Genomic DNA, 13122 nt, shown 5'->3' with positions numbered 1-13122 from the left:
ACTTAAGTTCAAGGCCTGGGTTTCTCTTAGTTATGATCCTTTAATTAAAGACCCACTTTATTCTTTAGAACGAACATTTCGGGGAGTATAAATAAGACTATTAATGCCGTACCACCCCAACTGTGCCCTGGAAAAATTCAAAGGAGAAAACCCCCCAAAGACTGCATCATGTGACCACTGAAGCAAACAGACTTGCTGGCAGCGCCATGTGACTGCGGATGTCTCAAAATGGTGTTTGTTTCTTGATGAAAAGCACAGATATGTGCAATGGTGGACCCCATATCCACGGTTCCTAGTCTGGGCTCCATCCCTCTGGTACCTTCTACACTGTTCTTTAGTTGGTCTACAGCGTGGGCCAGCAGAGCAAGATGTCATTGCTGCTGCTGTTCTTAGCGATTTCCCAGTGTATCAGTTGGTATACTGATCAACTGATACATTGGGAAATCGCCATAGAAAAGGCCCTTTCTACTGTGCTGGGCACGGGGAAGCAGTGCATAGCTTCTCAGGGCAAAGGGCAAAGAAGGACAATTTAAAAAATAAAGCTAGTTTACTCATGGAACTTTAAAGATTATCAACCTATGTTGGAGACAGGTGTTTAACTTGTGATTTAAGTTTCTTTTTTAAGAATTAAAAATTCGCATCTCTTCTAATGGGGTTCTACAACCACAGACCACAGGATGGAGTGAGAAGCAGGCACTGAAACACGCCAGTGGTCAGCTCTGCGAAGGGACACCTTCACCTGAGCAAGTCTGTACTCACGGGCACGGTATGCTTGAGAGATATGAGAATTAGTGCCTTTTCCAAGGGACTCTTTCTCAATGACACTCCATTCTACAAATGACCCTGGTACCTGGGCCATATCCATACCTGGGATTGCCTGCTGAACGAGATCACTCTTGAAAAATGAACAGACAACAGCAAAAACGGGCTGGTGAGTTGGCACTGTGGGTAAAAGTGTTTGCCACTAAGCCTGGTGACCTGAGTTCAATTCCTGAGACCCACACGGTTGCCCTCTGCCTTCCAAACATATGCCACGGCATGTGCAATACACACACAAACAAACACATGTAATGACCCAAAGACAAAACACCAGCAACAAAAACATGCATGCACAAAAATACAAACAGAAAAGCTTGACAATTAAGAGTGTAGAGGAGATGAAGATAGAGAATCACATTTACTTCCAGTGGCTAGGTTCGCCATGGTTACAATGTTATCTCTAGACTGACAGTCCTCTGGAGAAAAGACTTTTAAATCAGTGTGTTTATTGTAACCCCTTCCTTTAGGTATCAGCAATTCCCTTACCTTGTTGCATGGCTCAGTTCAGAAGTCTGTCACTACGGCTGTGCAATGCACACATGACCCAGGGGTGGAAGCTGCATATTATGAACAGGGGACATGCACCAAGGTAAAACCAGTGGCCTGAGTGCTTCATTGATTTGCTCTATGGATTATTCTGGAAGCTGTGACTTAGAAGGGTATGGTTACACATGAACTACAGTAGCACTCACGGTCCAGCCAAGCACCTTCAGCTGGAAATGCCCAGGCTCATGCACTCATGGCTCGGGTAATCAGGATGCACGAACTATCCGTAAGAGTCGGGAGCTGTATTGTTTCTTTGTGTTGTTGCTTACACAGCCTCTAACTCAATATGAAACTGGCCTTGAACTCCTAATCCTCCTGTTTCCCTCTCCTGAACGCTCAGACATGAACAGATGCCACCTTTTCCTGCAGTTACAGGTAACTTTATAATCTTAAATGTATTTTAGGGGGTGAGGGGCTTGGTCCTGCCTCAACTGAATATGCCAGGCTTTGTAGACTCTCCATGAGAGGCCTTACCATTTCTGAGGAGTGGATGGGGATGGAGTGGGGGGGAAGGTGGGAGAGGAGGGGGAGGAGGGGAGGGAGGAGGAACTGTGGTTGGTATATAAAATAAATAAAATAATAAAATATTAAAAAATTAAATGTATTTTAAACTGTGCTGAATTTCAGTTTGTTTTGAATCACTTCCTGTGTGGGTGAAGGACAGGCTGACTTAAATTTTTTTTGTGTGTATGTATGCATTTACTATTATTTATTCTTTTAAAGTCATTTATTTTTATGCACATTGGTGTTTTGCCTGTATGTATGTCTGTGTGAGGGTATTGGATCCCTGCAGTTGCAACAGTTGTGAGCTGCCATGTGGGTGCTGGGAATTGAATCTAGGTCCTCTGGAAGAGCAGCCAGTGCTCTTAACTGCTGAGTTATCTATTTCTCCAGTCCATAATTTATTTTCTAGAGCTGGAGAATCAGTCCCAGGACCTCACACATCCTAGGCTAGGGCTCTACTAGTACGTCACATGACTGGCCCAGACTGACCCAGAGGGCATGTGAGCCCCAGAGGGAATGTGAGTGCTTCTCCTGACCCTGGGAATCTGGCTCCTTCCTTCTTTCTGGTTTCTGATTCTTTTTGCAAAGCCCCAGCAAACAGGATCCTGAGAACAGATTTCCCATCTCCCCATGGTGCCACATACTCATGGGGAGCACTGTTGCTCTTTCCTGGGTCAAACTTTACGTTTTCTCTCCCATCTTGCATCTGTTTCCTCTGATCTCCCTCCAGCCGCCTTGGCAGCACCGAGGTCGGGATCTGCACGCTCTCCTCACAGTGTTCTTTCCTCAGGCTAAAGTGTTTCAATTTGCTTAATTGCATCTTAGATTCCATTCCCCATTCCTGTACACACTAAAATAATACTACATCCTAGCTTACTTAATTTCATCTGGTGATGGGACAGCAGGAGACAAGATGGAGCAGGGCAAGGGAGGCAGCACGTCCTGGGGCTCCGCCACGTGCCTGTATCACCCCAGCTATAATCACAGAAGTCAAGCTAGTCTGACAGACTGGGGAGCTAGAGGGAACCTGGAGCCTGGTGATCTGAGAGGAGAGAGAGAGAGAGAGAGAGAGAGAGAGGGAGAGAGAGAGAGGGAGAAAGAAAGAGAGGGAGAGAGAGAGAGAGAGGGAGAAAGAAAGAGAGAGAGAGAGAGAGAGAGAGAGAGAGAAAGGGAGGGAGGGAGAGAGAGAGAGAGGGAGGGAGGGAGGGAGGGAGAGAGAGAGAGAGAGAGAGAGAAAGGAAGAGAGGGAGAGAGAGAGAGAGAGAGAAAGGGAGGGAGGGAGAGAGAGAGGGAGAGAGGGAGAGAGGGAGAGAGAGAGAGAGAAAGGGAGAGAGAGAGAGAGAGAGGGAGGGAGGGAGGGAGGGAGAGAGAGAGAGAGAGAGAGAGAGAGAGAGAGTGCTGAGGGAGAACAGAAGGGTGGCTTGCACCTCCTAGGTCAGCAGCAGAGAAACCTGGAGCCATGAGCCATCTTACTGAGAAAGCCATCGCCTCTTATCCACACAAGGATTCGGATCCCCGGCTCTGTCAGCCCTGGAACACACTCTACCCTTCTCTGAGGCAGGCAAACTGCTCCGTCTTTCTGTGTGGCCCTCTTCCCATACAGCATGCTGCTCCTGTTGCTCTGTGGTCATGGTCATTACTAGTGCAATCATTCCAAGCATGCCTAGAATTCAGTATGATTTGGGCAACACAGTGGATGAGGTTCCAAGTTCCCCAGGATCTTAACGTATGCAGACACACCCACGAGGATCAGCTCAGATTGTTGTAGACACAACTATAAACTAATTCTTTAAGTATTGGGACCACAGTTTTGTGTAAATCTCCTGGTATCTCTGGAATTCCGTTTCTATGTGTGGGAAATAAAGACTCCATCTCCGAGTTTGCAGGATCACCAGAGCGTTTGAAGAACCAATTGGCTTTGAGTACAATCAGGTCCTTTCAGCTGCCTGGGTCTGAAGTGAACTCTGGGTAGGAAGTTAGATTCCTTGTTTTTGCCCAGTTCCACCTTGTTCCCTGAACTGACACTTGTCACTACCTAAACCACTGTAATTTCTGTGATGCTTGAGTCTCCAGACGACAGTGTGACTTTAGGGAACCTCTGAGCCTGTCACCTCAGGCTGCCAATCTTTCTCGGTCTCTGTGATCAGCCCATCAGAGTTCTATGTCTTCCTACTGTGGCATGCCTTTTGGGGAACGGAGACTGTGAGGGTCACAAGAGTGGCAATCTCTCTTTGGCTCTCTGTGATTTTGTGTTTTGCCCACCACATGGTGCCTGGAGATTGTCTTTCTTGGACCTCCAAGGCTGTATGTTCAACTGGCCAGTGCTGCCTAGGCTGGAGACTGGCTTCTTGTGTACCCCACTGTCTAGTATAGCCTTCCTCAGAGGGATGCTTACGGAGCTGATCTATAGGTGCAGAGAGCTGGTCAGTGAAGCAGAAGAGGAACAAGTCTCTAAAAAAGGAGAGGGTGTCACCTCCAAGAATCCAGAGTGGAAAGGATAGGTCCGGCCACTTCCCCCGCCCTCACCTCCCTCTCCCATTCTTTCCCCCACAGTCTTGTGAAAAGACCTCCCTCACCCTGCACGTGCCCTGCTGCTCCACCAGAACAGCGCCCCCTAGCCCCTCTCAGCCCATTCCCGCCCCGCCTCCCTGGAGCCCCCATAGCAGAGAGCCAGCACCACTGGCTTTGACCCTCTCAGCCCATTCCCGCCCCCCTGGAACCCCATAGCAGAGAACCAGCACCACTGGCTTTGCCCTGGCCTGGGACACCTACTTGTGCTCACCATCTCTGCCTCCCTTGGTCTTCTCTCTGCCTTTGCTGAGTAAGGGGAAGAAATGAGGAGACAATGGGATGCGGATGAGAGGGTGTGGACCAGAGATGCTCACAACCTTTGCCCTGGCCCTGCTGACCCCTGCATTTTTTTCTCCAAGGGCTTCCCTATTCCCACCGACCCCTTTAAGTCTTCTGTATAGGAGTGCCCTGGCCCCAGACGCAGCCCATCTCTTCTCCCGGGAGGAGGTCTGGTGATTTCAAAGCTGTAGGCTTCCCAACATCTCCTCCTCACTTTCTCCCTTGGTCCCCTCCCCTCCAAGGACTGCAAAGTGCCCATGCTGTGGGGACCTCCGGGGACACAGTGGATGGAGCATATTTGAGAGGAGGTGCTGGATTTGCTACAAGATGGAGGAGTGGGGCAATGTGCTGTAAACAAACCACCATTAAAGGTCTCAGAGCAGGAGAGATGTGCCCCCGTCTTCCTTAAGAGAGGTTTCCAGAAACTGGAAGGTTCCATTAAAGCCCCTCCTGTGCCGCGTCAGTGAGAATAAAGAAAAACTGCCATTATGATGTCCCCCCTCTGTTCACACACTCTCCTGCCTCAGACCTTGCCCAGGTGAGGCCGTGCCCTGATAGTTCAGGCCTGGTCCATGCAGTCACAATTGAAGTCCAGATACATCTGACTAACCTTTGTTTTAGGCAAATATTTAGTCTCTAATTCAAAGAGATCCACAATTTCCAGGTTTCTGGCTGCCCAAATCAGCCAGGACCACTGAGCAGAAAGCAGGGAGAGGGGAGGGAGACTCGGGTGCCCTGCTCCAGGCCAGCTCAGGTGACCTTAGGGCCACTGTTAGGAAGCCCCAAGGGCTTTTGGGGCCTGTGCCCATGGAGCAAGGGTTTCTGTGGGCTATTTAGGAATTACAACTCCATTCAAGATTTCTCTGGTTTTCATCCTCCTGTTTGCGTTTGGAGAGTTGTCATTTTTTTTTCCTTCTGTCTATACAGCCAGGCTCTGAGGGAAGGGTTTTTTCTTTCGGCTTTCATTCTGTGACCCTGGAAAATATGTCAGTCTTTGCTGCTATGGACTACAAAAGAGAGGTGTGTGGCCTTGGGTTGGCAAGGGTCAACAGGTGTATGAAACTGGCATACTGAACAACTGGGACCTGGGACTGGGTCTCTTTCCTCTCTCTGAGTTTTGTTCTGAAGTCAGAGGTGTCACATCTACCAGGATATAGGGAGAGTTCTGTTTTCGTCCCTCCTTCTGTACTCCAGGCCCACACTCCCTGAGAGTGGAAATAGGGTCCGGAAAAGGCATTTATATGAGAAAGAACGCCATCGTGATCTTACTACGTCCACCATTACTGCCGCTACCGCCCGTAGAAACAACAGCTGCAAAGCCAGGGGTTAGCCCTTCAGCGGGCACCAATGTAACTGAGCTGTCGTCCCACGGAGTGGCCATTTTCACCATCACCTGCTTTGTACGGAAAGCTGTGGAGGCTCAGGCTGCCCTCTGTCACTCAGCAGACAAAGAGTGACCTTACCTTCTGCCTGCATTGCCACAGAGCCTCCCAGGAAGCTCCAGATACGCCTGGATTTCTTCCTAGTGCCCACATTGTACTTTTGGTGTTTCCTGCCAGTTACGTAAGTCCCACTCTGTAGCAGGCATTCTCTAGTGAGCTGCTTTCAGCCCCATTGAACAATTCTTCCTTAGTTCGTCTCTGAACTGATAAAAGCATCCACAGACAGAAGGGGGAACAACAGTGCCCTCCTGGGAACACTAAGGTCTGCAGAGACGCAGGCATGTCTCAGCACTAGGCCTCACTTGGTTACTCAACCTTGGGCTGAAGGTGGGAGCCCCAGCCCGAGGCAGAGCATCTGGGTAGTGTGGAATATCCCAAGAACCACTTTACCCTAAATCTCAGCATGACTGTGACTGGTTCTCTGGCTCCTTGGCAGCCATTGCAGCACTGGATCCCAGCCTGGGGAGGGGAAGCAGGGAAGGGTTTCCAAGCTCTTTGGGGCCCACGAGAACCAATGAAGTAGCATTCGGGGATGAGGCAGTGTGTAGTGCACCATGCACACACACTTATGCACACCCCTTAGTGCACACATGCACCTCTTTCTCAGGGCTCCTACTATGCACACACAGCCAGTTGCTCTCTGCTCCAGACACAGGAAGGGGTTTCCTGGTTCTACAGGTTTCCCCTGGAGTGGAAGGATACCCATGGTTAGGACGAAAAGGATGGCACCAGCCACAACCTACTCCTAAAAGAATGACAAAGTAGCTACTTAGACATCCCCCGAGGGGCCTGGGCAGCAGAAGGCAGGGTGTGTATGTGTGTGTAAGCTTGTGAATCTAGGTGAGGCAGAGAAGACGAGATAGCCTCGGAGTACAAAAGAGCCTGGGGAAAGCAGAAGGCTGCGTTGCTTTGCCACACAATCCTTTGTAAGATATGACTCCAGTGGTATCCAGTGGCATAGAATACCCTGGTACCATGCAGAGAATACGTGTGCATGCAAATATGTGTGTGTGTATGTATGTTTTCAAAATCTCCCTCTTTCTGAGACTGAGGTATAGTTTGGAGTATTGATTTTTTGTTCCTGAGAGTGGAAATGTTTGCAAAGTTAGTAATTCATTCCTTCTTTTACAACAGGGACATTGGTGTGTGGCAGGGAGTAGGTGGAGGTATTTCTGCTCTTGCTCAGGATAGCTGAACCTTCAGTGGGCAGCACTGGGAGAGCCCTTAGCACTGGGTGGGGTGAGAATCAGATGGTAACAAAGCCTGGACCAGAAGGTCAGGTAGTGCTTAGCACAGAAACATCTGGGGTCAAGGTAACATGGAGGCTGAGGAGAGAACGCTGGCTGAGAACCTGCCTTTTATGTACCATAGGTATCACTTACATATGGTAAGTACTTCATCTCTTCCTAATTCTCTTGTGGGCATGAGAGAGTCATCTTACATCTGGGGAGGTGTCTCCAAGCAGCAGAGCCAGCACTTGGGCTCCACGCTCTCTACTCTTCTGTGCCGTCTCCTGGTGGTATTCTGCCCACTTGGGGTTCTCTTGTAAGGAGTGTGCAGAGACTAGAGAAGTGGGCAGAGGAACTCGGTGGCATGCAATGGATCAGAGCCCAGGAGATGTTAAACTACATGAGCAGAGGGAGTCCTGCTCGCTACAAGGCCAGGTCCAGAGGAGAGGAGAAGGTGGTGACACTCATCTCAAAGGTGGTACCATGCCTAGCTGGCACCTCCAGGGAAATGGTGTGTCCTAACATGCTCCTTTAACCAGGGTGGTGGCACCCACTGAAAGCTAGGCACTCTGGCAGTGCTGTTGTTCTTGCCCAATTCCCGGTCCCTAAGATGAAATCCTTCCTCCTACCCCTTCTTCCGGCCTGAGAAAGGTCCAGCGAGATGGAAAGAGGAGAGAACCCCAGGATGCTGTGCAGTGAGGCTTCAGACAGCCCCCTTAGCTCCACCTTCCTGGACCAGGACTCTCCGGGGATCCGAGATGCACCCTTTCCATCTTGTTTTATCTGAGTCCCATCCTGGTGTCCTTACTCTTCCGCCTCTCTAGTGAGGGCAGCCCCTCAACCAAGAATTCCTGGGGGAACTGTTTTCACGACTGTTCCTGAGTATGCTGAGCCCCGCTGGAGGCCAGAGAGGAGGGGAGTCATCATGTCTCCTTTCTGAACTCATTTATTTCTGCCGTTGACCCAGAGAGGATTGGTGACATGTCAGAGTCAGCCAGCTGACGAGGGCAGAGTCGGGGTCAACCTAATGGAGCTAGCCCTCACTCGGGCCCCCATTCCTTTCTCTACAGTGGGTGGCCTGCTTCTCAGAACTCCCTCTGAGCCAGCCCTACATGGCTCTTCTCCGTGTAGTTTCGGCAGATGGTGACAGGTGGTGACCACTGTGTTACAGCCCCCACCTCCTAGCCAGTCTCTGATGGTCATCTTCCATTTCTAAATCTAGTCCTGATGTTTACCACTATCTGGGGTGAAGAACCTGTTGTCATCAGCCCTTCCACGTGCAATACTTGGCTCTTCATTTTCTAAGTTTTGTTTTTCAAGACAGGGTTTCTCTGTAGCTTTGGAACTAGTTCTTGTAGACCAGGCTGGCCTCGAACTCACAGAGATCCACCTGCCTTTGCCTCCCGACTGCTGGTATTAAATGTGTGTGCCACCGCGGCCTGGCTGGTTCTTCATTTATAGCCTCTGATATCCCCTTAGATCATCATCAGGATGGTGACTGGAGCAGGGCTGGTAGACATGGGAGACACATGGCTTCAGGCTTGGCCGTATGCCAAAGGACCTGATATCTGTGTGGTAGAGGATTTGGCTGGCCTGAAGCGTGTAGTCCTAGGTGTTTATTAAACTTGGGTTTGGAGAGATGCTGGTGAGGGAGGAGGTCGGCCTAAAGCACTTCAGTTTCATGTTGCTCACTGTGTGTTTTCTATCACAGGTTGAATATACCTCCTCCGGGAAGGAAAATGGAGGGAGAATCTTGCAATGATATGGGGAACCCTTGTTCTCAAAACACCCCAGACCTCCAGGCACGGACCTCAAGCCTCTTTCATGGCACTCTACTTCCTAGGTGTCTAGGGATGTTTTGCTAGCGTCAATTTTGCCCCCTGAGCTTTGAGTAACGTCATTGCATATTCTCTGTGGTAAAAGTACTACATGTATGGAGGTGAGGCCTGGTCAAAGCCCTCTGTCATTTGCAAGTGGAAGTACATTTGTGAAATGTGAATCTTAGGCACAGAAAAGCCTGGGCAAATTTTTCTCAACAGAGGGTGGCCAGGTCCTGACCAGGTCTGTTAGCCTCTCTCCTAGGGATCTTTTTACTAGGCCAAGGAAGAGGTCAGGCTGCCTGGGCCTGGTTGGCACTGTTGGGTCTTAGACCATGGAAACCAAGGCCTCCCCTGTCTCCTTTTCCCATTTCTCTGATGAAGGCAGGGACTGCGGACCCCCACCCCTTATGTTAGAATTGATCTCTCAAACCTTTGCTTCCCTAAGGGCTGGAGCAGTCCTGGCCCCCTATTCTGATTAGAGCCTCCCATGTGTTCTTGGGTTGGGTACGAACATCTCCTCAACCCTTAAATATTTCTCTTACAACTCAGTCCCACACTCTGACCCCAGCCAGGCCTGGAGGGCCTTCCAGAACACTGGCTTCTGGCACCTGCTTCCCAGGCCTTTGGGGGACAGTGGGCAGCCAGAGGGGTCCAGCCGCTTACCTGCGAAAGCTCTTCTCGCCGGGTGTTCTGGTGCTGGGCCGGGAGCCAGGGAGCAGCCCATCAGTCTCCTGGCTGTCCTTTTCCTCCTCCTGAAGAGCTTCGTCTCCCAGGAAGTCTCCATCGTCCCAAGAGCCCACTGTGCCATCCGTGGCCTGATACCGTACCTCCATGCTTAGGCTGGTCTGAAGGGAGAAGGACAGTGAGCAGCTGGGCAGGCAACAGCAGTCCCCTGGTACCTGTGGCACCTGTGAGGCACGTTCACTCCCGTGAAGACGAGGTGAGGACCTTCCTGCCTCAGTTTGCAGATGAGAAAAAAAGGCTGAGTAGGTTCTCTTGTGCTTGGCCCTCCTCTTCCCAGGTGCCCAAGTCAAGTGTCTGTCCTTGGTTGCTAGGCCTAAGCCTGGGTGTGAGGTCTTTGGGTCCTCTATAAATAATCATTCGGTGTACCCCAAAATAGGTCACCTCTTCATCCTCAGAACCAGGCTGTGTACTGGCCTGAGGGGTTCTCCTTGGCAAAGTAACAAAACTAATTGAGTGTGTCTTCTCAGAGAAGACCCAGTCCTGGGTTTCCCTCAGCCTAGTGCGGTCAGCACGTCTCCCAATTCTTGACTCCTCATCTGCTAGCTAGAAAAGGGGGTCAGGGGAGTTGCCTTGGGCTTTCCTTCTGGAGAAAGTGGAGTGCCACATCTGGGTCCAGATGTTAAACAGAACCCGGGTGGAGGTACAGCCCTAGTTTCCGTGGAGCAAAACTGAGGCAGGAAAAAACAGGTTCTTTATACATTAGCTAACATTCTAAGCACTTTCTTTGTATGCCCTTTGACCCCTTAGAACTATCTGGTGAGGCCATTACACTTTTGTACACATTGCAAATGACATGCAGGCCTCACCGAGAATCATACCCAAGGGTCAGGTTCCTTACCACCACGCCAGCTGCCCGTGATTGGCCTCAGAGGAGCTGGAGAGGGCTAGGCATCAAGGGGGTTCCCATCTCCTTTTGTTGGGACAGACACTGAAGGGTGGATTGGATCTGACTAGTTCGTGCATGCCCATGCTGACTTGAGCAGAAATAGACAAACGGAGCAGAAAATGAGATCCTGACCCTTGCTGGACCACTGGTCAGAAAGGAGCAAGTGGAGACTGCTCCCGTGGAAGGGCTGGCGAGGCTCAATCTGGCCGTTGCATGATAAAAGGCAGCTCAAATTCATCGCTGAGCTGGATCCGAATGGGAAAACGACATCGGTTCTCAACCTGTGGGTGGTGACCCCTTTGGTGGAGTGTCAAATGACCCTTCCATAGGGTTTGCCCGAGAACATCAGACAACACAAGTATTTTGTTATGATTCATAACAGTAGCAAAATTACAGTTATGAAGTAGCAACAAAATTTCATAGTTGGAGGTCACTACAGCATGAGGAACCGTATTAAAGGGTCGCAGCATTAGGAAGGATGAGGACCACTGCTCTAGAGCATCTTCTGCGGGATGTGCACAGGCCCAGGGACTGGGTGATGAGAAATTCCTAGGACTCCTTGGCACACCGACCTTGAGGATAGCATTGTTGTCATCCATCAGTGTGTCCGTCACTTCGACACGATTCTCCTCCACCACCTTCTGCAGCACCATGCGGAAGGTCCCAATTAGTCTGTGAATGACAGAGGGGACATTGCCAGAATGAGGAGCTAGGCTGATGCCAGTGCCTGGCTGGCAAGGAGATGGGCAATTGTGAAGACCCTCAACTGGGCCTGGAGTAGCCTGGGAACCATGACTGACCTGGCTAGGATAGCGTGTCTGTGAGGGTACCCCTTACAGTGTAGATGGTTGGATATGTGTGGTCTGTTCCCCTTGGAAAACTTGGAAGAAGAAAGAAATCTAAATGATGGCCACAGGTAGAGACAGGAAATTTAGCCTTGGGACTGTAGCTGGTCCCTTGCAGTATAGAAGCTTCCAGATGCCATAATGGAAGGTGGTAGGGAGACATTGAGTCTCCTGTTGATGATGGTGGTGGTGGTGAGTGTGTGTGTGTGTGTGTGTGTGTGTGTGTGTGAAGCTGAACCCTGGGTCATGCTGGGCAAGTGAGCTACAGGCCCAGCCTAGACTCCTGGCTACACAAGCACTCCTTTCCTTCACTTCCTGACGGGAGCGGAGGGGTAGAAGCCTCTACCCTCATCAACACCAGTCCCCCATCCACCCTACATTTACAGCAAGCTCCTGGTGGGCAGGAACTCCAGGGACTTCAGAATCCCTTTCATTCAGTTGCATAGTGGGGGTCCGCACACAGAACTGGTGAGAGGCAGTCTTTATGACAGGAACTCAGCTCTGACACGGATGGTCTCTGCCCTGGGAAGTTCACTTAAGCTTCACTATCTCGGTTTTCTTCTAAGCTACGCTAATGATTCCAACTTCATGAATGACATGCTCTTCCCCAACACACGCTCTCTCCACCAGATGTTCCCAGCATTCCTTGTAGCGCCCCACCAAGCAGCCTGCATTCGGTGTCTAGCCTCTGGTTGGTGTTCCCTGTATGCCAGAGTCCCAGTGTCTGTTGTATTTATGAATGCGCAGCAGTAGGTGTCTAATGGATGCTGACTTGGATCCCATCCCACCCTGAGACTGGAAGACTGTTGCCCTGGGAGACAGCAGGGCGTCAGAAAGATGCCCTCAGGTGGTACTTCCATCTGGACCCATGGAGAGCACATACACCGTTTCTACAGGGCTTCGAGGCACACACAGTATGTAAAACCTGGATCTGGGGACATGTGCTGTTTGGAGTTTGTAGAGGAGGGAGGTGGGATCAAGAAAGGGGACAGGGACTTAACCAAGCAATGACAAATAGAATGAGGTGGACTATCAAATGGATTCTGGCACAGGCAGGCTTTCTGCCTATAAGATACTGAGGGCTGTGGAGGGGACACTGGTTTTCTTTTCCCAACTCTGGGGCTAGGGAGAGGGCTTAGTGAGTGAAACGTTTGCCTCACAAGCATGAGGACCTGAGTTTCCATCCCAAGCATCCATGTCTTTTTAAAAACAGGCAGGAGCTATGGTGCTTGTCTCAAGTCCAGCACTGCAGAGAGTGGAGATAGGTGAGTCCCCAGAGCTCATCCCTGGCCAGCCGGTCTGAGGAATCAGTGAGCCCCAAGTTTAGTAAGAAAACCTGTCTCAAGAAATCAGGAAGATGCTAAATGTTGACCTCTGGCCTACATGCACGCGCACACACACACACACACACACACACACACACGGGGGCGGGGCAGA

At 50.5% G+C, this 13122-nt stretch overlaps 1 protein-coding gene across 1 annotated transcript in view; it reads right to left on the bottom strand.

The window, feature by feature from the left end:
* The window catches only part of Otof (otoferlin), a 91037-nt gene that overhangs the window by 40124 nt on the left and 37791 nt on the right, over nt 1-13122 (bottom strand). Inside the window, exons 4-5 of the mRNA XM_057766392.1 lie at nt 11413-11512; nt 9874-10055 (exon numbers count right to left, since the gene is read on the bottom strand). Coding sequence (XP_057622375.1) covers nt 9874-10055; nt 11413-11512 — 282 coding nt within the window. The remainder of the gene's footprint in view (nt 1-9873; nt 10056-11412; nt 11513-13122) is intronic.

This window comes from Chionomys nivalis, chromosome 1, assembly GCF_950005125.1.
Source record: "Chionomys nivalis chromosome 1, mChiNiv1.1, whole genome shotgun sequence".
Lineage (NCBI taxonomy): Eukaryota > Metazoa > Chordata > Mammalia > Rodentia > Cricetidae > Chionomys > Chionomys nivalis.
Note: the sequence above shows the minus strand (reverse complement) of the source record. Positions and strands in the feature narration are given on the sequence as shown.